Source organism: Apteryx rowi, unplaced genomic scaffold, assembly GCF_003343035.1.
Source record: "Apteryx rowi isolate R43461 unplaced genomic scaffold, aptRow1 scaffold_197, whole genome shotgun sequence".
Taxonomy (NCBI): Eukaryota; Metazoa; Chordata; class Aves; order Apterygiformes; family Apterygidae; genus Apteryx; species Apteryx rowi.
Window position 1 is genome coordinate 1090616 of NW_020448274.1, and position 27938 is coordinate 1118553.

At 36.8% G+C, this 27938-nt stretch overlaps 1 protein-coding gene across 1 annotated transcript in view; it reads left to right on the forward strand.

Annotated features, from left to right (window-relative positions):
- The window catches only part of FGF10 (fibroblast growth factor 10), a 61621-nt gene extending 33975 nt beyond the window's left edge, over nt 1–27646 (forward strand). The window contains exons 2-3 of the mRNA XM_026062985.1: nt 23349–23452; nt 27379–27646. Coding sequence (XP_025918770.1) covers nt 23349–23452; nt 27379–27576 — 302 coding nt within the window. The 3' untranslated portion in view covers nt 27577–27646. The remainder of the gene's footprint in view (nt 1–23348; nt 23453–27378) is intronic.
- The last annotated feature ends 292 nt before the right edge of the window (nt 27647–27938 follow it).

Genomic DNA, 27938 nt, shown 5'->3' on the forward strand with positions numbered 1-27938 from the left:
AATCTTTGGATAGTTCTGTAATGGAGAGCCACAAGTTTTACCAGGGAGACTGAAAAAACCTGACTTGTTTAACCAAGCAAAAGAAAGACTGAAAGAGGATGTAAGTGTTCTCTGTTAATATATCTAAGCAGGAAGATTAAGAGCAGTAACCCTACATATGGAAAGAGACCAGATGCCTGCTTACACTGAGAGCAGTGATACAGAAGCAAACAGGTAAAAACTGATCCCTTAAAAATTTAGACTGGAATTTAAGTTTTTAAACCATACGGTAAGGGAGATTTTTGAAATGCACTTTCAACAAAAATTTAAGCTGGTGTTAAAGGCTTATCAGTTTTTGAACAGGGTATATGATGTGGTTGCTTGACATATAAAATAGCTTAACTCAGCTTCACTTCCCCACTTAACCTTATCATGATTTAAAGCATCCAACAGAAAAAATTAATTTAAAAGCAATTATTTTGCATTTTCTTAGCTGTTTTGTTGATTTTCACTGTTTGGTACTGTTTAACACTTCTTTGCTAACCACAAAGCATCTGTAGATTTTTGTATGTGTAGTTATATGATTTAATGAACAATTATTCAAATTCTTAATTTTTCCTCTTCAATTTTGCTAGAAAATGGTGGATGATAAGTTAGTTATTTACAAGCTAATCATTTACATATGGCTTTTGTCAAGCCACATTTGGAAAGAAATTAGCATGTAACTAAGAAAATTCAAAAACAACAATTTAACATTGTTTTGTTAGTTAAATTACATTAAATATGTTGGATACATAGAGAGTAATTTGTCAAAATATGCTTTGCATTTAGTCTGAACTAATTTATTAAGCAAAAGAAGTATACTGTCTGCGGTTAGTGAACTGCACTGATTGTTTCTGGTTGCCATTCCCTTTAGGTTTTTAAAAGTAGTAGATCTCATCTTATGACACCTTATTTTTAACTACTGATTTCTTCCTTTTACAAATGTTACTTTCTTTCAAAATCCCAAATGCTTCTTAGCTTTGAATGAATGAGTTGCTGACATGAATAAGTTGAATAAATCACAATGAAGTCATTTTCTCTGTTCAAACTCTGATGCAAGGTGTTTCATTAATATCCTTTACTATTTCAGTAGTTTGACATCATTAGCATTCAGTAGCATGCATTAGCAAATGTACTGCTTCATTTAATTTGCATGATTTTAGTGTCAGCCTTAGTATATGTTGTCATACAGCTGAACTTTCTCATTAAATATTTGTGAAATGAAAAATAAAGCAGATATTTAAATTAGGTTTGTTTTAATTAAAAAATAATCAGTGTTAAAGTGCTACAGATTTGTATGTTTCCACCTATAAAACCTAGACAAGTGGTGTATGCTCTTAATAATGGCAAGTGCTGTAACATTATTTAAGCAAATTCCATGATTCTAAGCCAATATTTTATTCAGATTTTTGTATAACCCACTGAAATCAAAAGACTATCTGTTTATATATCTAAAAGATCCACAGTATATGCCATGGATGTCCAAGTAGCTTGAATATATTTGAATGTCACATAGCAAATTCTTTATAAAGCTGTATCTGAGAGGCAGCTGCTCCCATCTTTAGTCCACAGCATTTTGAACTTGCACAGAGACAAGATATGGCAATAAGGTGAGCTGGAGCTGGGAGTCCCTGTCTTATATCAGTGAAAAACGGCATCTGCTTCTTGTTACTGATGGTGTGCTTAGCCCGTAAACTGGCAGAGCAAAATAGGGTGACTATAAACCACCCTTCAAAAGTTACTTAGCGCCTGATACATGCAGTGAGTCCTTCAAGGCCAAGCCTTCGATAAATGGACGCTGACAAAACTATTATAAACGTAGGGGGCGAAAGGCTGAAAGAAATTCAGCAGGGAACTTTAATGGGAGCAGAGCTAGCACAGAAGTGAACTTTGCAAATTCATGCCAGTCCTAAGTGTCACTGTGCATTTCTCACTTACCAACTCTACTGAAAACGAAATATCGCTGCAGTGAAAACGGCAAGGTTGTATGATGAGCTGTAAATGTCCTTGTGTACTGTAATATCTACTACTAATTCTGCAATATCCACTAAGCTCTGATCTTTATTATTCATAATGTTTTAAGGGACCTGAGCCTTTTTTGGGGCAGTAGATTGTTTCCAGTGTTGGCAAGACTTCCAGACTCTAAAGAGAATATATTTTAAGTGAAGAAGTAAGAGAGCAAACTTGAAACTTAGCTACAGCAGACATACATCTATGAAAAGTGCTGTCACCACTGTATTTGCCAGCCCTGAATATGGCTCACAGGAAGAAAAAACTATAAACTCCAGCTATTTCGTACACCCATTTTCGGACACTACATTTCATAATTACATTTCACAATTCCTTTTCAGCAAAGCCAGCCAAATGTTTCATTGTGATCTCTTTTTTATTAATGAAGTGTCCATGTACAGACCAATTTTTGATGATGCACTTGTGATGTATCTGCAGTAAGTCTGTGAACGTGCTACATGAACACATTTCAGCCCTGTGCTGAAGCAGCAATGTAGTCTCTCAAATTCAGTTTTCATTATTTATTCTCTATTTATGTCACTTGATGATGTTTCTGCTTAGTGATGAGATTATTGAAAAATCATGCATTGGGATAGCTGATGAAGAAAATTTCTGTAGCGTGGAGAATGATACAAACCTGTATTAATGAGCCTAATATTAATTAATTAGCTTATTGTAAATAGATATTAGTATCTTCAGGGATATATGGATGTAAGCATATGTGTTATCTATTCTACCAATAACAAAACATCTTTTTCATGGTTATTTGCTCAAAGTTGAATAAACGTAGCTGAGCTGAAAAGATAATCATAATTAGTGAAAAGCTTCAAATACTTTTTAAAAGGCACCCTCCTCTAGTTCTAGCTGTTATTTCTTTTGTTTGGCCTGCCTCCAGATGGGAAGTAGCTTAGACCAGATCTATCCATTAGACAACATTGACATCTGTCTTGTGGGTAGAAATATGAGAAGGGAAGATGAATGGTGCCTCTCGCCTGTGCTGAAATATATCAAATTTTAAGAGAAGCAAATTCACCCTGTGCCCTTGACTACATGAAGTATTTAGAAGAGGTCACTATAATTTCGTCTGCATGGGTGATGCTGTAACTTTTCTTTTTCTTTGTCATTTTGAGTATCAGAAATATTCATTACTAACTAGTGTCCTTTATAAGTGTTCAAAATAATTTGAAAACATGAAAAATCTGCTAGCTATGTAATGATTTGGCTTCTGATGCRAAATATATCAGGGACTTCACAGGCAGTTGTATATACATCTGATTTTAGGACTACTTTTCTAAATTATGTGTGAAATATTTATAAAAGTCTTCATGAACTGTATTTCAGTAGCTAACATTGACATGGTTACATCTATATTTTTACATCACAAATATAGTAATGTACATGTATATGGTGGTATATTTATACACAAATATACATATGAAAGAACTCTGTGTTTTTCTATGCATACTTTAATGTTATGAACAAAATGAATGTAGATATTTGAAGGTTCAAACTTAGATAAAGATTTGACTTCTAACAGTTTGATTTTGCTGTTGAACCTCCAAGTCATTTGTTTTTTGGGTTGCTTCTAAGTAAAAGGACATGTCTTTACATGGCAGGTCTTTACAAGCACATACCAGTTTATAAATACCACCTGAAGTCACAGTAACACAGGAATGAAAATGGAAAGATCAGTGGTCACCCAAACCAGTGGACCTCATAAAGATAGGGTACAATAATGCGGGAGAATGACTAAGCCCAGAGAAGCAGAAAGACTCAAACAGAATGGGTGGCATTTATTCTGGAGAAGAGACAACGTAGTTCTTCTCCACAGTGTTCCAGAGCTGTTCAAACTAGCTTCAAACTAGCTAGCCTGAGCACCAGCAGCAGTGAAGCCACAGGGCTGAAGCACCCTGCTGAGCGATCTCCAGAGCGTCTCACAGCAAACGGAGAATGCAGGAAGCCTGTGAAGTCCAGAGGTTAATGCCCAGGAACTATCCAGCAGGAATTGCCACCAATGTACTGTTTCTCAAAACAGTGTGGCTTTGAGATAAATCCTTTGCATTTTACTTATCCTATGTATCGAATTGGAATATTAGTGCTTAGCTGAGCATTTAAATTGCAATAGTATCAATTTTATAGCTTACTTAAGCAATAATCTCTAGCAAAATGATCTGCAATTATCTGCATTGTGGCAGCACCTAGAAATCTCTGATGCTAATCCATTATGCTAAGCACTGTACAAATACAAAAGAGGAGACAGTTCCTGTGAACAATGTGATGGCCATAAACATCATATTTGTTTAGGGGTTTTTTGATCAGATACAGTTTTGTTAAGTAGTGAAAGTGTTAAGTAGGCTAAGTGGAAAGAGTAATTGAGGAAGAGCAGTCCCTCTTCTTAGAAAAGAAAATCAGAAAAAAGGCAGAGAAAGGAAGGGCATGGAGTCGAGTGGGATGGAATAGAGAGAGGGTCTGCAAAAGGAAATTAAGGAAATTCTGACCTTATCTGCAGAGGCAGCCTCTGAAGGTGTTATATTCAAATCAAATGATTTAGATAAATCAATGCAATCTCCTAGCCTGCTTAGGAATTCATCACACACACAGTGCTGCTTTCTCAGATTCTTAGCTGTTCTAAGATGACAAATCATGGTTCCTTTTTTAAAATTCTTTGTACTGCCTCAAAACCTTTACAGCATTGTTTTAGTTGTTCTGGTAAGTGCTGTTACTGAAGTGTCTGTATTCATAAGCACTAGTGGATTCCAAGGATTTCAGAAGAGCTGTTCTCAGTTTACACTGCGGTATTTTTTCTTCCTCTCTTGCATTTGAATTCCTACCTCCAGTACCTACATATGCAATTTTACATKTTGTTTCTGCACATCATACATATGTACCACTTTGAATTTTATTGTCACAGATGTTCAAAAAACTGTATTTCAATCAGCTGGTTGTTTGAAAGAAATGAATGCCAAGGTTACTTTAAATGTTAGTCAGTATTCACTATTTTAGCCATATGCACCTAGAACTAATTGTAGATTTGCTTTTTTTTGTCAGTTTACAATATAACGCTGTTTTATTCTGTAGATCCAGGCAAAGCAACACAGTGAGGATGAAGGAGAATCTTGATGGGTAAAGATGGCAGAATTGGGCCCACTTTATCTTGAAATGGCAAACACACTAACTTTTGATATTAAAGTTTAACAAAGCATGTACTGATTGCCTAGTTAAATCTGGTAATTTATCAAAAGTTCCATAAATCAATTTAAAAATAAGTATACTTTGGGAAGGAGACTGTGAAAATGGCATGTCCCTTGGATTTTGCAGGTTGTGTTCCTCCTTCTCCCTCTACCTCCTTTTTGGGGTGTGATATTTGCCGATGGCTTCTTTGTCTTTATATTTACCCTTTTAGAGAGTTACCTACATTTAGTAGTACCTTCATACATAAGTGGAGATATGTATATCACTTTTGTGAGGAGCAATGATTTTCAAATTCTGGAAGTGAGTAAGGTTTGCCAGTATGACTGTAACAGCAAATTCTTCCTATCATAGGCCCAACCTTGGATCTGAGATCTAAAGACTGATTTGAAAGTGGAAGGGGAAAGGAAGTTTGGAATCTCCCCGTTCCTGCAAGTGGATAGCCCCAGCTCCTTAAAGTTTAAGGCCCCCTTAAACTCCTATATGTACCAATATCTAACTTCCAATATTTTTTCTTGAAATAAAACAATAATGATGGTGATGATGACCTAAGAAATTGGCTAATGAATATGAAATAAATTGGTTAATGAATGCTGCCCTCTACAGCATAGACTCTAGGGTATGCATAGGTCTAGCCTGTTTACAGTTAAAGACAATTCTTGTTAAGTTCAAGTGATAGAGGGGCCTGTTACAGCAGGAAGATCTGGGTCCTATCCCTACTTCTGCTGCGTAACCACAAATTTGTTACAGTACTTTACACATACTGCTTTTCATTTGTAGACCTCATTGAAAATACTCATCTAAATATTCCCAGCTTTTCCTCTCTTTCATAATATGATATAACCCACTGGGATTTCCTTATCTTGTTTTAACTTAAAATGGGCATGGACTAAGACTGTCACTTTTGGTTTATTCCATTATAGTAAAAGTAGTGGCCTTTAATCATTACCAGCAATATTAGTGCCACAACAGTGTTTACATCTCAAATATGCTTCTAATTTTCCCAGTCAAAGGCAAATTGTTGGTGATATCTTAATGTTTTTTTTAGGTAGCTAATGCCAAAATGCAAGGTTATGATCTTGAACTGAATATTTCCCAGATGTGTGGTAAGGTGAAAGGTGGAACAGCTAACAGAACTTGACTTCCTATGTGTGTTAGTCTAAGTTAAGTGAATTCTAAGTCAGGCAAAATTAGAGAATGAGACCCCCAGAAGCCTTCACCTTCACAACTGTTTGAGATGAAAGCTTAGTGCTTGTGTGGATGTAACCTAATCCACATGTTGGAAGAGAAATCAGAATCAGCTGTCACTGTCTTCTTGCATATGTTTTACAGTGCCCCATTAGCCACCTTCTTGTCAAAAGTCCGTGATCTTCTCCAAGCTTAATGCTGCTAATTCATTTACAGTGGAATCAGGACCAGATTCTGAATCTGATGCCAGTTCTATCCTGTGATTTCCACTGGTTTCAGTTTGCACATGGCAGATTCAGTTTTGGAAGAGATTATTGATGAAGATGGATTCTAAGGATCCTCAGTCGTGGAATTCACTTCGCTCTTTTCTGGAATAGCTGCATGAAAGATGACATAGACACCGAAAAGAAGAAACTGAGCACCTTAATGGAACTTTGAAACTGTCCCTGTTGAACAGGGGGTTTGGACCAGATGACCTCCAAAGGCCTTTTCCAACCTAAATTATTGTATGGTTTCATGAATCAAAAAAGGATCTGGAAATCCTTTATATGTTCCACAACACTTGAATTATTATGGTGGAAATCAGAGATTGATATCAAATCAGTTAAGATCAATTAGGAAAGTTTGTTCTTAATAAACTTTGTGGCCTATCTGGATAAAACACTGAAGCTGAACTCAGAGTGACTACTGCAAAATTATCAGTTCCTTAAAGCAGTGAGATTTACTGGCTTGTAAAAATGATCCTACTGGCTGTTACCTGACCTTCCCAGATTGAGGATCACACTCCTTCAGGGTATACTAATATATTACAATATGTATATAAACATATTCTACACTAATATATTCATATACATGTAGTAAGTATATAAAGGAAATGGCATTCAGGAGTATGTATGTTAACAGTAAACAGGTAATAGTCTTTTTTTAAAGTACACTCTAAGAAATATTTTATGAGGGTTGAGTAGGAAGACATTACAGAGTCGTCCTGTAACAAATCCRCCAGGGATTTGCTTTAGCCCAGTTGTTATTTCTTAGCCAGATTTCTTAAGGAAGCAAGGTTTATGCATTCATGCTAGTTGTCTTCTCCTTTTACATCTGCTGGAAATTTTCATTCAGGTTTGATAATGAATGACTTGGAGATGTCATGTAAACTAAGCTCTGGCAGTTATGAGATAATAGGCAAGCAAGCAGAAGAGAGACAAATTATTAGTTCCTGTGCTAGGAAAAATGCTAGATTTAATCCACCACAGGCCACAGATCTGTAAGAATTCTTTCTGTTAATTTTCAGTTTTGTGTATTTGGTTAGAAGCAGCACAACAATGAGGAATTGCTGAAGTATCAACTGATGTTTACAGTATATTATGGTACAGCACTGTTTACCACCTCTACAAATGACATCTGTTAACTAAGAAGAAGAGATGAGGCTTCATCAATTAGATCATACTGCTCATGAAATTTTTCTATTTCTGAGCATTGGATTTGAGATATTTTCAAAGAACTAACAGTGAACCAGCAGAGAATTGTGCCAGTCTGGTCAATTACAGACTGGCCTGACATATCCTGTAGAAATGGAGTTTAAGGAGGAAGGACAGATTTTAGATAAACCTAGGTCAGTCCTTGGAATCTTACAATCTGCTTGACTGTGTTTGGGAACTGCCTCAATTTGGGAATGTGGTCATGAATCTCTCTTTTATATGTCACACTGGAATTGTTATGATGGAAATCAGAGACTGATATTCAAAAGTTAAGATCATCTAGAAAACTCCAAGTGCTTGTTGAGGGCAGTGTGCACTGGGTCTTGTAAGCTGACATTTGCAGTAGTGGCACTGACAGCTTTGAGATCCTTGGGTCAAATTGTTAGAATTTCTTGTATCATCAGAACTATTCTATTTTGATACTAGAAAACTGTCAAACCAGGATTTCTTCCTCTCTGTCTTACTAAAGGCTCTACAGAGTACAAGCTGTTGTTCAGTATGTACATGAAACATAAGGAACATGAAAATTACTAATAACTTGAAAATAGTTTCTGTAATATATTAGTGTTGCTTTGTTGTCGTAAAGAAGGAAATATTGGCAATATAATTTCTATGCTGATACAGAGTTCTCCTCTCTCCTTTTTTTAATCAGAGATTAGTAAGCCTCTGCTTACTTCAGGGGCTCTCATTTTTTCATAGACACTTGACAACATGACTGGTGGGACTGAGTGGGATCAGGCAGTCCGATTGCTTTATAGTGCCATGGAAGTGAATTATGATTGTGCAGATGCATGACAATAGATTTAGCAGTATCTTGTAACTGTTGATTATTGTGTTATTTTATACACAGCAAGGAGTTCCCAGAGTGTGGTCTTGGCACACACAGATTTCAAAACAGCAAAATGAATAAAGTAAATAAATAGACTGACAGTTTAAAGGCAGCCACTGTGATTCTTAGTCGCATGTTTCAACTTACTCTTTTTCTATCAAGCTGTTTTCTTGGTGGCTACCAGAAGGATAGAGGAGGGAGATTACAATGCTGGTTTGAGAGAAGAAGAGGCAGACCACAAAAATGATGATGAGAAAGAAAATAATTCACCAGAGGTGGGCAGAGGARCATGAACATTGAGAATCATATTTTCAGAAGTAGTTCCAAGTTTGTCATGTAGAACACTTGCTATCTCTGAGTCTGCTTTGTGAAAGGAGCCCTATACATTTGTAAGTCTTGTATGAAGTACAGATGGGAGTTCAGCTCTCAGAGAGGCTGAAAGTCCATACATTTTTCTGGAACTGTTGGACTTCCTATGCAAGTACTGTATGAAATAGTGCTGTACTACAGCAAGTCCAAGATTTTCAGACGCATTTGATTAACTTCTAGTTATGTAGAACCACAGTTTTATAGGGCTGAAAGAAGTCTTAAGATATCATGTGGTCCGTCCCCTTCACCATCCTTGTTAAAATCTTTCCCTAATACCCTCTCTTACTCTTTTGTGCTGTTAAGCCCATTATTTCTATTCTCTCTTGCATGGACAAGGAGTATGGAATATTTCTCTCCTCTTTGCAATTACTTTTCAAGTATTTGAAAGTTACTGATATGCCTTCTCTTCCTGATCACCTCTTTTTAAGATAAACAATACTAATTTATTTAATTTTCCTTTACAAACCTTGTTTTCTAGACCTATGGCCATGCTAGTTGCTCTTCTTTAGATACCTCTTGAAATACAGTACTCAAAACTGAGCATAGAGCCTAGCTGAGGCCTTCCAAGCACTGGATGAAATGGAAGGATCTTCTTATGTGTCTCACAGGCTATATTCATGTTTAGACGTGTTAAGATGATGTTTGCTTTACATACTGTTGACTGAAGCCCAGATTGTGGTCCATTAAGCCCATAGAGGGTTTTCTGCAGAACAGATATCTCGTTCTTCTCCATTCTGTATTTGCATTTCCTCAATACCTCATTCCATTTTGGCAGTGAATCGTTAAGAATAATTCTCTAAATATAGTTTTCTAGCCAGTTTCCATCCCACTTAGAATACAGTTTTCTATGAACTTAGTGTATTTATGAAAATATAATGTGATACATTGTCAAAAGCCTACTTACAGGCTCATCATATGACCTGTTACACTGTCATAAAAGGAAATTAGATTTGACAGAATTTGCTCTTGACAAAGCCATGTTGGCTTTTTGTCTGCTTTCTCCTATTTCCCTATGTGAGAGGATGTATAACTAAGAATTAAAGGGCAGCCCCACTGCTTCCGGCTAAAGGTCTGTCTACTCTGGTTTCCCATCTCTTACAGTAGCAGTAGCAGAAGCCTACAGAGGAGAACRGAACAAGCATATAGTGATAACTCCCTATTATACTTTCCTAGCATCCATCAGCATGCAATTCAGAGACTAATGATGGGATCTCTTTATTTACTTGTCCTAGGAAGATATTTTTGCATTAATTGTTCTGGTTGCTTTTCAATCTGTGTAAACTGATAGCCACAATATCCCACCTGCAATCTAACAAGCAGAASGTGAAAAAAAATCTTTCATTGTATACATCTTGCCCAATAATTTCACTTGAGACACAATGCATAGTTGTTCCTTCTTCATTTTCTCAAGGTTGCCCACAATTTTATAGATTTTCCCTTCCCCAAGTCATTTCTGTTCCACCCTGAAAAGCTGTCGATTTTACTCATTCCTCAAAATATAGCTATTCCTTATTTTTGATCAGGCACATTGCCCTTTCCTGAAGCTTTTCCAGTTCTACTCTGTCCTTTTTGATATGAGAGACTAGGGCAGCACATGGTGTTCAAAGTGCAAGCACAGATGGATTTAAATATTTTTCCTTTCCTGTACATTCATAACTTTCATATTGCTTTTTTAACCACTGCTTAGTAGTGGCCTGAAGTTTTCATAGGACTATTTATTATAAGACCGAGAAGGGATAGCTAGGCCATAGGCCATTCCATGTTTATAAAATTAACATTACTCTTCCCCGTATGCATCACTTCACATTCATCTACATTGAATTTCATCTAGTATTTTACTGCCCTGTCAGCTGGTATCCTGAGATTCTTCTGCAGTTCTTCCCAGTTCCCTTTCAGATTTACTGCCCTGAATCGTTTAGTATAATCAGCAGGCTTTGTCATGTCAGTATTTACCCATTTATGTGGATCATTAATGGATATGTTGAACGCAGACACCTCCAGAACTATATTGATTACTTTCCTGAGAAATTACTTTTGTTCCCTATTTTTAACCTGTTATTTGTTTATTTATTGCCATCTGTACATCAGCTACACAACATGGGTAGCATAAAGCTGATATAGTTACAGAGTTGGTTCATACACAAGCAGTAAGTCACTGTGCATAGAAAGTTTTAAATTTATTGTATGTGCACAGACTGCATGTGCAGCACATGCACTGTAGCTCTGAAATTTCTCAGGAGTCTCAACATGCAAACATGTCAACTGTCTGTCTCAACATGCAAAATCCCAGACAGAAACATGACAGCTCTGTTCTTCAACCACTCAACTCCATAGTTGTCTAAGGCTAARTCTGCACTGTCAAATGACTTTTGGATCCCGCACTGCTGATCATTCACACTGCACATATGTTAGTTCACTCTTAGCTTCTTTTGGCACAATCTATTTCCTTCTGAGATGAAACCTCCACAAAATTCTGGGGATAGTTCACTCCAGACACCACTCCTGGGAGGCACTGCAAAGGGCAAGCCAGGATTGGTTCTTTTGCCTTACACACCTTCATGCCATGCCCTACAAGAGGATGTCCCTGTGCCCTTGGCATGAGACTATACAGACAGCACACTGGTGGGCTGCCACACAGTCTTTGCAATGTGTCAGACACTTAGAACTGAAAAATGAGGGGTAAAGTCTGTAGGGATAATAATCAGAAGAAAATCGAACCGAGAGCTAGGTATGGATGCACCAGCCCATCCTACAAGGTGTGAATATGAYTGTAAGCCAGTTTTCACCAACCGGCCTTGGGGACAGATGCCTTGTGCAGTGTTGGACAGTAGCCTAAGTGAAGGTATCACTGATTTTGACATAAAAGTAGATAGAGAAGAGAGAAGGTTCTATACAAGCCAGCCCTCTGCATATTCCCTAACAAGGCTTCTGCTGGGATCACAACAGAGATTACACTCACTTTAAGTTGAAGTGGTTGACTAGGTTTGGTTGGTTGATTAGGATTTCTTGCTGTTGGACTTCAGTGAGCAGAAGCCCCATTTTAAATATGGAAGATTGAGTAGAAAAGGTGGAAAGAATGTATGAAACCTTCTTTGTCATATTGTCCTTTAACTGTGTCCCAAGCATAGTTTTGTGAGTATTGTGCAAAAGGATCATATATTTCAAGCAAAGGGAGAAAAAAGAAAAGACTTCAGGAACCCAGACTAGGGAATCAGAGTTTGTAATAAAAGGACAACACATGAGGCACAAGCATGTGCAATTAGATCATATAATCCTGTGTGCAAAACATGCTTGTTAGCTGCTATCTGAGGGTGTTAGCAGGCAAGATGGGAAACAATAAAGAAGGAGACTTGGGGATAATGAAAGCAGAAGGGTGTGAAGTGATTGTGCTCTGCAGATCAGCCTTTTAAGTTTCTGTGCAAGATTGACGATTTTGTCATCCTGCTTTTTGATGAGGTGTTGAATGAATGTTTAAGAAGACAGCACTTATCACTGCTCATCAGAGTTTAAAAAAAACTGTTTGTAATAGAAAACTGAAGATACCAGGTCCAGCCAGGTTAGGAGACAGTCAAGTATTAAAGATGAAAACACTGTGAAAGACATACATCAGGTGCTCACACTATAGCAGGCAATAGTTTACATCTGTGTGCAAGAGTACAGACCTTGTTACTTGCTTTAGTGTTTCTGCATACCTTTGATGATGAAGAAAGCATACATGATATGTATGACAAAGTACAAATCTAGAATTAAAAAAATGAGAAGCTGATCACATGACAGTATAACAAGAATAATACATGCAGTTATTGAATGGTTTCTTTTTGATAGATTATAACATAGAATGAATTAAATAATACATAGAATTATTTGTGGTGGAGAAAAAAAGGAATGAAGGGGAAAGAGATGAACTGATAATCAGAGGTCATCTTTTTCTTTCCAGTTACTAAACTGTTGGCCTTAACATCTTTATGTAGTAACAACTCACAAAGAATTTCTTACTCCACTCACTTTGTCTTTTTATTTACTCCAAGATTATCCAATAACAAGTGCCAATATTAATTGTCTCTTTCAATAAATATTTTGTCTGAAAAAGTTTAGACAGTAGTTTGTTTGCAAGGCACCCACCAGGGTTATTAACTACTCACAATCTATGACTGGTCATCTTAAATCATATACAACATTGTCCCAAACAATGTAAATAAAGGAGTATCAGAATCAAAAACATCTGCCTTTTATTTGATCACATCCAGGTTAGTCAAGAAAATGGGCATTTGGAGGGTGGGGGAGAACGCTACAAAGGATAAATAACAGAAATACTGTTTGCAGTCATTTTCTTAATATTGAGTACCCTTACTGTAAAGCTGCCTTAATCTACACTTCAGAAATATTCATTCTGTGCCCACAATCATTATGAAGTTTCCTTAAAAAAAATTGTTATGACTGAGCAATAGTGGGAATAGTTGTGCCATTGTAGAAGAAAAATGCTGCAAGTGCTGATGAGTAACTGCCAGCTAGGATAATTATGTGAAGAAGAGTGGTCCTTATAGCTGTCCAGTGGTAGTTAGTCTGCATTATAAACATGTGGATCCCATATTTTAAAATACCATGGATTCCTTTTTCCTGTGTGAGGCAAAGACAGACAAAAACCATTAGAACCAACAATTAATTGATGTGGTGGACAGTGTATTTGGCAAGTTTCTGATTGCATGGAAAATAATTTCACACCCTTTCCAGAGAAAAACAGTAGTAGCAGGATAGTGCCAGGAACTGTACCTAGTCTAGGTATCCTATGTACAAGACTAGATAATATCTGGAAATCTTGGCTTTTTATATCTATGATTTCGTGATTCGTTTCTCCTGCATTACTTGTCAGTTTCCAGTCTGGAGTTTATCTATCACTAGTTGCCATTAATTGGCACAAGAGGAGGGTTTTTAACTGAAAACTTTTTATCTTGATGTTTTCAAAATCTGTTTCAAACCTTCCAACTTTTGTTAAGTAATTAAATTATGACATAAGAACATTTTACTTAAAATTTTGAAATCTATTTTGAACAGGTGGGGAATTTAGTTTTCTTTAACAAACAAATCTGAAAGCATACTGGCCCTTATACCTAGAGTGAGTTACTGGCAGATAAAACAGATGTGCTCTGCCTGCAGTGGCAGTCCCTGTTTCAGTCTGCAGCCTTTGCCTAGGTCTTTTGCTCACACAGCTTTACCAAAGGACCTAGCTGGCACAGGCAGCGCAGTGCACATTCCCGGCTTTGTGGCGCAGTGAGTCTCCCCCTGACTCCCACCTTCCACAATATGACAAGTATTTGAGACTAGCAAATGAGCGACTGTATTTTTGCAGTCCTGTTGTTTTACAGAATAGGGACTCAAGTTGAGATAAGAATAAGTCTTCATCATAAGAATAAATGAGGCCCAAAATTAAACAGAACTGCTGAATGAAACTCTTGTCCCATTTTGACATGCAGTTGAGCAGCCCTAGCCAGGACAACAGCTACAGTATGTGTCAGATATTTGCAGGAGACAACAGACCTGTCATTTGGATAAAGACTGTTGAGAGACAAGCAGCAGAGGCTATCTGCAGCACACTGAGTTTCATAAGTCATATAACTTCCATACATCATCCCATAAGGATGCTTTTTTTCACCTGTTTGTACATACTCTGACTACTGTAGCACTGAAGCTCCCTTCAGTCTGCTCATACCTGTTAGTGCCTCTTTGGCAATTGACTCCACTTAATTCTAATTTGGGCCTCATTTGCAAATGTATATACCACATCTGCCAGGAACTTCTGACAACCCTATAGTCCTCCAGACTGCCCCGTCGCAGCAGTGAAGGCCTGTCTTTCCTGAGATTGCAGATGATGGACAGGTACTTCTCCTAGCAGTCCCCATGCCCTTTGACTGTTTATTCTGCAGTGCTACTGCCTATGTGTTATCCTTTCATTGTGTGTTAGGATAGGCAATAAATGGCACAGCCTYAACTCCAGCCAGTTATTTTCAATTTGCTCTCGTATTCATTTTGAAACTCATACAAATGATAAATTGCAGGGGGTGAACATAATGATCATGAATGTGAAAGACAACTCAGGATTCCACCCAGGTTACAAACAGGTAGCTCCATACACCTCTGGAAAAATTTACTGAGCTCTACTGATCTCTTATAAGCTCTATACTCTCCTGTGTATTTCTGTGGAGACCTAGAAAATTAAGATTTGTCAGAAACCCTGAATGCATGGTCCTGTCTGCTAAATGGAAATATATATGAGCTGCCAAGTTTCGATTAGGATTTGGACTGGGATCCAAGTTTCCTTATAAACACATGAAGTAATCTTTCTGCTCTATTCAGTACCCATCAGGCCTTAGTTAGAATACCGGTCCAGTCTTGGGCACCTCACTTCAAAAAAATTAGCCAAYTGGAAATAGTCCATAAAGAGAGCAATAGAAGGTCTAGAAAACATATACTACTAGGAATGACTGCAAAAACTTGGATTGTTTAGTCCTTCGGATTTTAGGTTGATTTGTTTTCTATTGAGAGTTATTTCCAAGCCAGATCATTCCAATGATTTTGTTTATAGTGCTGCTCCACAAACAGTTATATTTGAAGGGTTGGTGAACTTCAGCACAGAGACAGCACAGAATAAGTATCTAGGGGAAGGGAGGGAAGGCTGAAACTCCTTAAGCCATCTTTGTCACCAGAGCTAACAAATCAGGTAACTAAAACCCTGTATTTAATTATATATACCAGGTGTGAGGTGGTTGTTTGGTTTCCTTTTTCACTTTTGGCACGTGAATGGCTACCATGCCTTAGTTCAGTATAAATTGTCAGTTATAACTCCTCTATCCCAATAAAAATTCACATAATGAATTCTGACACTCTCACTGTGTCTTTTCCACAAGGCACCTAATCCTGCAATGTTGGGATAAGGCATGCTGAGATTTTCAGATCCTTATATTTTCCATCAACATTCATATAGCTAACTGTACCCCTTCATATCTTGGCTCAAATCATGGAGCTCAAGAAAGCTGAGCTCTGATTAACAGAACTAGGTACAGTTGGCTCTATCTGTGGCCATCCCATCTCCAGTGCATGAATTAAATCCATGTGAAGGAAATAAATGTATTTATTCTCTCCTTCAAGGGAGTTCCAGCGCTTAGGCTAAATCTGAAAAAATGCTTACATGTGAGTGATGCAAATGATGGACAAGTCTGTCTTTGAAGACAGTTTTGAACTCAACTGAGAGTATAGACGTGTCCTCAGAGTCGCTCCCTGCATAAGATTATCCCACCTAACTTTGGGTATTTGAAAGAAGTACTGGTGGTGTTCAAAACTGTTGTATGGAGATGTCTGTCTCTCTCCACTGACTAGAGGGAAAATGTAGGCTAGCTGTGCTCCTGAATTAACTGCTTCAGTTACATGTTAGGATGTACAGTAGCCTAAATTGCTTCCTACCGTTTCTGTACTTAAACTCCTCCTTTGCTAACCCACTACTCTGGCCATTGCATCACTAATAAGGTTATCTCCTCTCATGTATAGTACTGCTGCCACCTTTCCATGTACTTTGTCTGCCGAGGAGTGTTGGTTGAGTGGTCCTTGCTCTGCTCTAAAACTGAAGTCATAAAAGCAAGAGATAAGGAAAAGAGAAGCRGCTTATTTCCCTTTACTCCCTCCATGGGTTTGAGAAAGGGATCTAATAATTTAGTCTTTTATATGGTCTTTATGCCCCATGTAAATTTCTTGTGTTGATACTGTACTAATGCAGGAAGGCTCAGAGGTCCTGTTCCCACAGCCTTCCAGAAGTTTGGATACTTATCTCAGGCTTATCCAAATGCATCAGATGTGGGAATTGGACTGGAAAGCTCATGGGACATTCATGTTTTGGACATAGTTGATCTAAATATGACACATTAACAGCTTTGTTTGTGTTAGTCCAGTACTTTCACTTCTGATTTAGAGCAGAAAGGGTGGAGGTCTGGGCAAATATTAAATAATAATGAAAATAAAAAGCACTGAACAGATTTCAACTTTACATAAAGCTTTAAATTTAAGTCAAAGCTCAGGTTGTGGTTCAGGATGGTTCTTATTTGGGATATCTGTCCATAATTAGGGCATCATGGGCTTTACTGGATGTCTGGAAGTAGGGAAAAAATTTTGTTGTGAGATCTGTGTCTTAAGTTGCCTTACAAAGACTACCTCAAAATCAATAAGACTATAGATCAGTGAAACTGCTTTGATTTATTAAAAATGCTTCCAAAAGGCAAGTCTTCCTCACCTCAGTTTCAGTTTCCTATGTTTGTTCTGTCTTCTACACCACCACCTTCCTCTATCTTGTCAGCAATTTTTAGGCAAAACAAATTAAAAAGCGGAATAGCAGTATTCCTTCCAGTTTCAGGATGTTTTTGACTTGCTTTGTAGAGATGTAAATGATGAAGCAGAGAGGCAACAGACTCGGTGGCATCATATTCCTTAGTACTTCTTTCTTCCCTTTCATGACAATATCCAACCAATCATCTTCTCACTTCGTCAGACCACCCCCTTTTTAAGCCATCTATTAAGAGCAGCTTTTTGAACTATCAGATCCGTAATGTTATGTGTTATCACCAACTGTATTTGACCCAAGCTGCTAGCAGTCAAAGGAACCCCTCCAAAGAAGCTCACTAGAGGGTAAAAAAATCAAAGTTCTGAAAACTTAGCTTGGAAGAATGTTACCTAAATTCTCCTTCTCCAATTATCTAAGGGTAGCAGCTGCCTTTGCAGGCCCAGCAGCTTCTTGTCACCATTTGGGAAAAGTTTCAGAAGCTCTCAGTCATCATCATATTCCATCCAACTGAACTCACGCCTCATCTGCAGCATTTCTGCAGGCAGAAGAAAAGGCAAGGGAGGGAGGGATTGCCACGTCTATGGGATCATCTCTGAAAGCAGAAGGCTCAGAATGGAGGAGGAAGATGGGAAGTGGTCCTGTTCCTCTACATTAAGTCTAGGGTTTCAGACATTTAAAGTGCATTCTAGTAACTCATTATACAAATGACAGCTACAGAAGAATGGGTCGCTGTCTCACAATGCAAAGAAGTTGAATTTGGTCCCAGCATCAAGTGGTTCTTATTGCAGGGCATGTTTGGATCCATTGCAGYAGTGTCTTGATAAAATATCTGATACTCTGTCAAGTTGTCTGTTTTCTAAAAAATTGCTTGACATAATTTCACACAAGTTCCAGGATTTTCTGTAAATTTATTTGCTTCAGATTACCATCATATGTATAACAACCTAAGACATTTGGAAATAGCGTACAGAATTATGTAAGAGCAATTTTTTACATTTATTTTTTACAGTCCCTCTGTGTGAAGCAAGACAGCCAGTCAGTTTTCTGTTGCCTTGTCATTTACATAATGATCACTTTTATAAACTATAAAAATACAGTTTATTTAAGTTAAATATATTTGGTTTCTATGGGGAATATGTTTCTAGCCTTTGGGACCTGTAAAGAGAACACATGCATGGCTACAGGGCACATCTCAAGTTGATATTTAAAATGTTTCTAATTATAATGAGTTGGAAATGGCTTGGGTATTGAAAAACATGCTTATACAGTGGATGTGGTCAAAGAGGATTAGCTGTAATTGTTGAAGTTTACAGAGTTATGACTGTAAAATAATAGTGTGCTATCAGTTTTAAAACCATAATGGATGCCACAGTCTTTTTGGTTTTTTATTATTATTTTATTATCCTCTCCAAGTTTCTAAAGAACATGGAACCAGAAAAGAACAACTACTAATGAGAATTTCCCCACTGCAGAATATTAATTTTTTGTACTGCTCATTATCAAGCCTAATTACAAGTCAAATTATTCCTTGGAAATTATTTTCTTTACACATTTTGTTGAATTGATGAATCTTAAGCCATTAAAATGCCAGAGCTCAAGCCATGGCATAAAATCACATACAAGGAAAATACAAGATAGCATTTTATCAGTACATTAATGTAAACAGAAGAGCAAGGACAAAGTGGTCGATACTCAAAAGAAGGAAAGAAACAGGTGATGCTGAGAGAGACAAAGTTTGACATGTCTTTTATGCTTCATTCTTCAGAGAGAAGTAACACAAGCTCCAAAGAGGAGCTAACGTAGAATAGAAAAAGAACAAGATGAAAATTAGTTGGATGATTTACCTTTTTTTACCTGATAAAATTTAGTCTCAGTACAGAGTGGGTTGACCAAGTCTCTAGAGATTCATTCTGAAAATTTGAGGAAAGCATGACTCCTCAGGTGACTGAGGAAGCAGTAAATGTAATGCCTATCTTTAAAAAGGGGAAAAACAAAGAACTAGAGACAAGTCAGTCTGTCTTGAATTTTTGGAAAAAATATGGGAAAAGTAATTTTTAAATATGTTTATAAGCACCTGCCTAGGAAATTAGCAACCGGATGAATTTATCAAAGATAAGGAATAGCACACCAACCTTATTTTCATCTGCAACGGGATAAAAATCTTCATGGATAAGAGAGAAGCAGCAGATATCATAGATTTTGGGAAGATTTTTGAAACTAATTTCTCTAATGATATTCTCTTAACCAAGATAAGCAAGCAAAATCCAAGTGAAAATGCTACAGTATGGAAAGCCATATGCAGGAATTATCAGTTTTTTGCTGCCAATTGAACAGAGGCATCAAGTTTCGCAAAGGTCTCTGAGGTATCTTCTAATGAATAATTCTCTATTAACTTGGACGAAAAAATAGAAAGTATGGTTATAAAAGTTGCAGACAATATCAAACTTGGAATAGTTGCAAGTATTTTGAAGACTGAATAAGAGATCAAATTCACCTTGACAAATTAGTGAAATGATTTTAAAAAAAAATAAGAGGACACTCAGCTGGAGCATGTGCAGAGTATGAAATTTAACTAGGAGTAATCAACTTCACAAATAGAGGATGAGGAATGGTTGCTTACATTTCTTTCAAGCATCCCAGGGTGATGGATCACAAATCAATATTATCCCATTATTGTGAAGAAATGAAATATTCATAAGTCTATGCATAAATGTATGAGTATGCATATATCATCTGTAGGAAATATGAAATGTTCCTTCCTGTTTCAACACTGATAAGGCTTTGATAAGAGTATTATGGCCATGTTGCGGGGACAAAGAACAGGAGTGTTCAAAAGCCTAGAAAATCTGAAAGCTTTAAGGAAAGCTTTGAAAAACTGGGTTTATTTAAAGAGAAAAAGTTGGTAGGTACATGTGATAATAGTTCTTGACCATGTAAAAGGTTTCTGCAGAGAAAAATAATCTCTTTGTCATGTCAGTTATGGTTAAAACAAGAGTTAAGGGGCTCAAAATTACAGCAAGTCCATTTAGCTTAGATGTTAGGAAAATCTTTCTATGGTAGATAGTGGAATAGGGTACCTGGGAGGTTGTAGAATCTCAATTTTTGAAAGTCCCTAAGAACAACTATCTGTCAAGAATAGTTACCCTAACTCAGGCAGTGGAGTAGACTTSATGATCTCCTGGCATCCTTTCAGATGTATGGTCTGTGATTATGTATAAGCCTTTATCTTCAAGCCTATAGCACTTGAAGAATATGAAAGTACTTTAATTTAGAGTCTTATCCTCAGAGCCCATGGAAATTATCTATTATTCTTATTGCAGCAGTAAGTCCAATCATGGCCCATGGCTCTACTACATAAACTTTAGGTAAATACAGGATAATTTCTTCTGCCCTCGAAGAAGTCAGTTTCATTAGATGGTGAAAACACTATTTACAGTTTTGAGCTTCTTAGTGTAGGCCTCAATTTATTTTCTATATTTTCGTGGCGAATTTAATGACTCAAGAGTAAGGGAAACATATTTTCACCCTTACATCAAAGACACTTGATTTAAATCCAGTCTGGTTCAAAGTTCTGGAAAGACGTTATGACTTCTGCTTGTAGATCCATGTCAAATGAGTTGGTGCTCTCATTCTAAACTCTGGAATTTGTGCCTGCATCACTGACACCAGTAAAAAGATTCCCATTGCCTTCACTAGATTTCTGTCAAACTCATGAGCGAATCTCCTCCAGAGTGAAATCTATAAATAATGCCAAATAATTTGCAATCTAGACAAAAGCTAGTTTGGTGCTTGTAACAAGCATGTAACTCCAGTAAAGTCTCGGGGTTTATAGATAGCAGCAGGGTAGATAAGTACCAGATTAGATCCCTTGCACCCAAGGGGTAATAGATCAAGAGTATTACATTCATTTGAAATAAAAACATCAATTGAAATCCCCCTCTCCCCCAAAAGACTGCAGAGGTTAGAATTTGCATACTTATCTCTGAAAGTTATGTAACGTTTTTCAACTACAATTCCAAATACAGGAAACAGTGAAAATATATCCATGATCATTGGTGATGAGATCAAACTGATAATAGTTCTGAAGAATTCAGCTACATTTGGCTCCAGTAAAACAGCACAACTGGTTATAACCAGACTAATTCCTGCGGTATATAATGTAAATGCAATAACACTTCTCCTCAYGACCTCCTCTCAGCTGGCCTGTTAAGGATATAATGGAGTGTGAGATTGTGACCAAAGTATATCAGAAAAGTCTGCTGTATTTTCACGAATTATACAAATACTTATGTTGCGTTGACTTAGGTATTGTATTGAAAAGCAGTATATCAAGATCATTCAAGTGCAAGACATACAAAAAGGGTTAATTCAGCAACAGTTTCATATCATTATGTTCTACTTCAGCGACAGTCAAAAATTTCACAAGTGTATTATTCAATTGAATTGGTCTAATATAGCATTATTGTTACAGGGATAATATGACAAAATATAACTCCGTTTAATCCATTTCCACATAAAACAATTAATAATGCTCCATGTAATGCCAGTATCAGATTTTTTTGGTTGCTATTRTGTTAGAGAGGGACTCAGCCTAGTTTTACTAGTGTCACAGTTGGGATTACAGCAATTAATGTTATGTAGAAGGAATTGACTGAATTCTTCTCATCATTTTTTAGCATGGAAAAGGGAAAAAACATGCCAGTCACACAAAAAGAAGGGGGTGCTGTGATAGTGTTCACACCACATTGTCACCCTCCAATAGCTTGTAATCTACTTAACTTAAGGCACTCCACTTAACTGTGCTTGATTTTGACCACAAATACTTTAGGGCATGATTGAATGCTCCTGCAGAAAATCAAGGAAGACAAAAGGCATAGCACATATTTGGAAGTAAATTAGCATGGGTACCTTTTTTTTTTTTTTTTTTAAGTTGTTGGCAATTTATCACTGTTCCAGCTGATCTGTTCCTCATATTATTTGCTGGCCTGGTCTAGGGTGTTTTTCTCTAAAATTTTTCACAAGTTCTACCTCTCTTGTAATTTCTCCAGTGGTAGCAACTGTGTGACCACTGGGTTAGATGGGCTATTGTTTTGACTACTACAACTTTAACATCAGGAGAAAAGTTAGAGCCAGGCATCCTATCTGGATAAACCATTTTAGAAGTTATTTGGTTGGAGCTGTATTTATCCTAGATTAAAATATGGTGCCCAAACAACATAGCCATCCAGTTACTCTACTAATAACTGAAAAGGGATCTCTAAAGTCACTATATAAGTGGTCGTGACTTCCACTGCTCCCAAAGCAGTATGCACTCGGACTGAAAATACAGAGATGAAAAGCTCTGTCTCCCATTACTGGCCCCTTGAGCCATCCAGTATCCCAGAAAGAGTTTGTTTTAAAGAAAAAAACTTAATCATATTTATTACAAACAGAGCAAAATGTTTCTGATATCTGAAAGACAAAGATAATGTGGCCGTTAGGGTTAGTCTTACTAAATCCCAAAATGTCAACACACTTGCCAAAAATGAATTTATCAGTACAACACAGCCAAGAGATTTAGTTTATCTAAATGTCCTACAAGGAATAAATAGTTTACCACTGGTTTTGAAGACTGGGGTAAATCTAACATTCTATTGACATATGCTATAGATTTAATTTAATGCTGTGGTTCAGATGTCTCTTCTGATAAATTTTAGTAAAATCTATGCTAAGAAGAATGGAGCTGTTTCAGTATTTATGGGGTTTAAAATGCAGGGTTAGCAAGGGAAACATGTTAATTGAAACAATGTTTGTGTATATTCTTGCAATGTTTTGCAGAAGAATGTTGCTAAAGTTTTTTGGTCAGTTTATTAGAAGTTTAGTATTTTTCAGGTTTATTGCTCTTTTTCTATGGTGAAAAAATCCTTTAATGAAGTGATTAAATATCTCAATTTTTATTTTTTAGGCATATTGGAGATAACATCTGTGGAAATTGGAGTTGTGGCAGTTAAGTCCATTAAAAGCAACTATTATTTAGCCATGAACAAAAAAGGAAAAGTCTATGGCTCTGTAAGTACTTTTTTTTCCCTTCAAAATGGTTTGTAGTAGTCAACACAGTTCCCTCTCTTACCTACTGAAAAGCTCACTTATCTGTGTATTGCTACTAATTAGAGCTGAAATTAGCTGTTCATCAAAATTTCATCCTCTGGTGAACCAGCAGCCCCCCTCTCCACAAACCCCCCTTGTTCATTAGGCTCCTATCATACCAAAGCAGCTGCTGGTATTTGTCATGATGACTGCTCCAGGCAGGTCTCCTATTAAGTAGTGGCCAATGGGAAAGGACCTACCAAATGTACTCTTTAGGGCTATTTTTCCCTCTTCTTCGGCAGTACAGCCACATTTGGGGGGGGATGAGGAGTACCTCAAAACGTGGAAACTTTAGCTGATGGAGCAGACACACCAAATTCTCAAACTGAGAGCACAGAGATTTCCAGAGTAGCCAGCTTTAAATTAACTATACTAATTAATATGTAGGATTACAGGGAGTACAGGAAAACAGAGTTTTATATCAGCAGGCATGTAAACTTACAATTGAGCAGAATTTGGGTATCATTTGAAAACTATCCATATATACTGTATGTGTATTGGTGTAAGTTTAGTTTTACTGATCTTTTTAGTAAAAAACACAGTAGCCATCCAAATATTTTTAATAGCAAGGAACATGATCTAGTAAATCAGACTACTGAACTCCATCTTATACTCACACATGCACATGATGGCATGGACACCAGATTGGTCTGGTATTACATGTGGTTTGACTTATAGTTTTGCAACTTTTGCCAGTTCCAATGAGTTTGAACCCACATAAATCTAAACTTATTCAAGTCATCTACAAAGATTATGAGCCAGTCTTCAGATTACTCAGTGTTCAGAACATCTACAGGCCTTAATGGGAGCACTTCATGGATAGGTATTGTCACAGGGTTTAATCTCAGGCAGTGCAGCTAAGCCTACCTATGCTGAAAATGATGAAGCATTGCCAGTCTGAGACTACCAGACTCACCACTGAGACTGAATCAACTGAGACTCAAGTGGGTTGAAGTCATTTAGTCCTTTTTCTTAAGGAAGCATTTATACTGGGTGGGTTATTTCATATAAACTATATAAACTTTGTTTTCCCTCATCTGTACTGTGGCTAGTCATTTATCATTCATAAGGTTACTTCTAACCTTCTAAACACCCGAGTCATGTTAAGGAATTGCATTAAGGAAAGAAAGACTGGAACAGAGAAGCCTTTCTTAATTCCTCCTAAATGTGATTTTAATTTCTAAAATTACACTGGACAGAAAAGCAGGACGATCAGTGCTCAGTCGTGCATCACTGAGAGGGATAAGGGTATACTGACCAGCTGTCAAAGTACTGTAAGTTACCACTAAGCCCCATTCATTGATTGTGCATATGCTCCTGGACATATGTGAAGCTGTTAGCCTAAATCGCCATAGTAAATTCATGTGTCTCAATTAGCAATGTTTAACCTCGTCATTTGTGACTATCTGTCCTAAAGTCTAAGACAAGTTTTTCTATCCAAGTTGTTTGCCAGTGCTGGTGTTGTGGAAGTTCATCCCAACTCTATACCCAAAAGAAGGCAAGGCAGCTTTCATGTACGATAGGTGGAAACTGCTGTCATAAGATTCAGTAATTCACAGTGTATTAGGAATGGTGTTGACAGGGGGATACGAATGTGGAAAGCCTTTTTTTAAATTCCAGCTGAGATAATTTTTCAATATTCACATCATAAAATCACAACATAATGACTTATCAAAACCTATTCCATAATACTTCAGAGATTTTGAGAATGCTTTTTATTATTTTTACCATCCTCCCAAGACTTGCAGTTAGACTCATACTGCTACAGTGTGGCAGCTTGCAGATGGATATGAAAAGCAGAACCAATAAAAATTTTAAAAACACTCTTAAGCATGTGTACAATACATGCTGGTGCTGGAATATACTAAAATTTGTTTGAAATGAGCAAAGCAGTCCTGGGCTGATGCTCAGACCCTTGCCAGTGAGACTTAACCACATCACAACATCATCTGTTCTCTGTGTATCATCTAGAGATAAAAGTTTGGATTCCAGTATGATTCTGCATCTGGGAAAACAAGTCAAGTAATACTGCTTCTATGTTTATCAAATATATTGCCGTTTGACTGACTTTGGTTAGCATGAGGGAGCAAAGGAAGACTCACTGTTTGATTTCTTCAACAAAGTGTTAAGCAGATAGGAGAAATTACTGTGGTTTAGAACTTTGGCTGATGGTCACCTGCCTTCTTAATACCCTGACACAGAAGGTGGCATATTAAAGCAAGTAAAGTTAAATGACCTATATGTAGCTTTATGAATGCAGGGAGTATTAAGAGTCATTTTGGAGAGCATCTTCTCGTCACAGTGTTTCTCCCAACATTCACTTTTCAACTGATTACTAATTCCAAAACTAAAGAGGATGTTGGGAGTCAAATTGAGCTTGAATGATATGTGCAATTGTGTTAAGAAAATGTGTTCTGTGGTCTTAACAGCAACTAAGTAAAACATTAATTATCGACCTGAAAATTCTTATTGTGCTGAAGTATTGAACATTAAGTAGTTTAAAAATTCTAGTTTAAATGAATAGGCAGTGAAGATATATTTTTAAGATTCTTATTGTCCTCCATGTTCCACTTTAAAACAATGCCAGTCAGCTGAACAACGTTCATATTATTAATATGGATACTTTCTATTATCTTTATTAGCTGAGTATCTAAAGACTTTGATCATCATCAAAGATAAAATACCCCTGAAATTCTTATCTGCAGCATGAAAAAATATTTTATTATTTAGACACACATTTCTATTGTCTTCATGGTAGACATCTTAAAAATACTCAAGTACTTAGGTAGACTACACTCTGAGACTCTGACATGCTTCTGTCTGTGAGCTGTGAAATAACTTCTTGTTTTCTGAAATTCAGGAACAGCAGAAATGCTAATTTTTGGTAGTTATTTAAATAGTTGAAAATGTCCTACTTTCAAAGGCTTTCTAAATGAAATACAAGTAACTTAATCAAACTGGTTCTTTCACAGGTAGGAATTATTTGTGAAAACAAGCATTTTTGTCTTCATTATAGAGATGCAGATCTGTATAATCGTATTTAACACCATAGAAAAAGAAAGTTTTTCCAATAAGCCTCCTACATGCTTGTATTTTATATCCTTCCTAATAAACTGACAACTGATTCTCTTGAAAAAATAGAAAAACTTAATCCTCGGTACCGTAAACAAAATTGCTTATAAGATTACTGTGAAGATTTTCTCAAAAAGACACAGTCATATATGATTCCTTTTTTAGGCTAAGGCCCTTTTGAGGTCAGCAAAGTAAAAAGGCCTCGCAACCATTATAAGAACAGCACAACAGTGACTTGCACCCATTCAAAAGGTCCTTTTTCACAGCCACTGTGGTGTAAAGGATCTTACTTTAAATAAGAAGTAGGCCCATGCCATGCAGACTTATTTAACATATGGTATTAATAATCTGGTTCAAGATATTTAAGGGTTGTATTTGTTAGAGCTGAAATATGATGAACGATTCCAAGATTGCTACCTCATACTTTGACTTTATGACTGAGAGTTTGTTTTAAYATTGCTGCCATATTCCAACACAGAGGAGTTTCATTTCAAGTGACAGTGAATTATATCATTCTATTACTTTAATTATATATTGCATAATTGATTATATCTTTCATTGATTACATTTTTTGCAGTCTAACTGATGTTGCTTTAAATGCTATGGACACAGTGAAATATTTTTGTAAATTCCTTGTAGAATCCTAAAAGGATATCTTATATAAAACATTTGAAATCGTTCAAAACATTTTTAGAAGCTATTTAACTTTAGTATGCTGTAACTCTGAAACATTGTTTATATTCTGATTTTGTGTATTTGTTTCCCTCTTTTAACAGAAAGAGTTTAACAGTGATTGCAAATTGAAGGAAAGAATAGAAGAAAATGGATATAACACATATGCATCCTTAAATTGGAAGCACAATGGAAGGCAAATGTTTGTAGCCTTGAATGGACGGGGAGCCACAAAGAGAGGACAGAAAACAAGAAGGAAAAACACTTCAGCTCACTTTCTTCCAATGGTAGTAATGTCATAGATGAAGGAACTGTTTTATCGATGCAGTTGAACCAAAGGCTCTTTGTCAACAATATTTGGTAATCTTCCTGAAGAATAAATGCAAAGAAATAGTGCGGACATCTGCTTGTTTGAAAAGAGAGCAGGGGAAGCCTTTGAAGGTTTTGTACTCACTGCTGACACATGAAATACTTTTAATTAGTTTGGTATCATATCTTATAGTCAAGATACAAGCTGGATCAAATGGGATGGAAGCTATTGCCAGTGTGAACAATGTTTTTTTTTTTATCTCTGTGATAGAACTTAAGGGACGAGAGACAATCTGTTGAATGATCTTCGGGGGGGAAGTTATTTATGGAATACTAACTCATATCAAAGACCTTA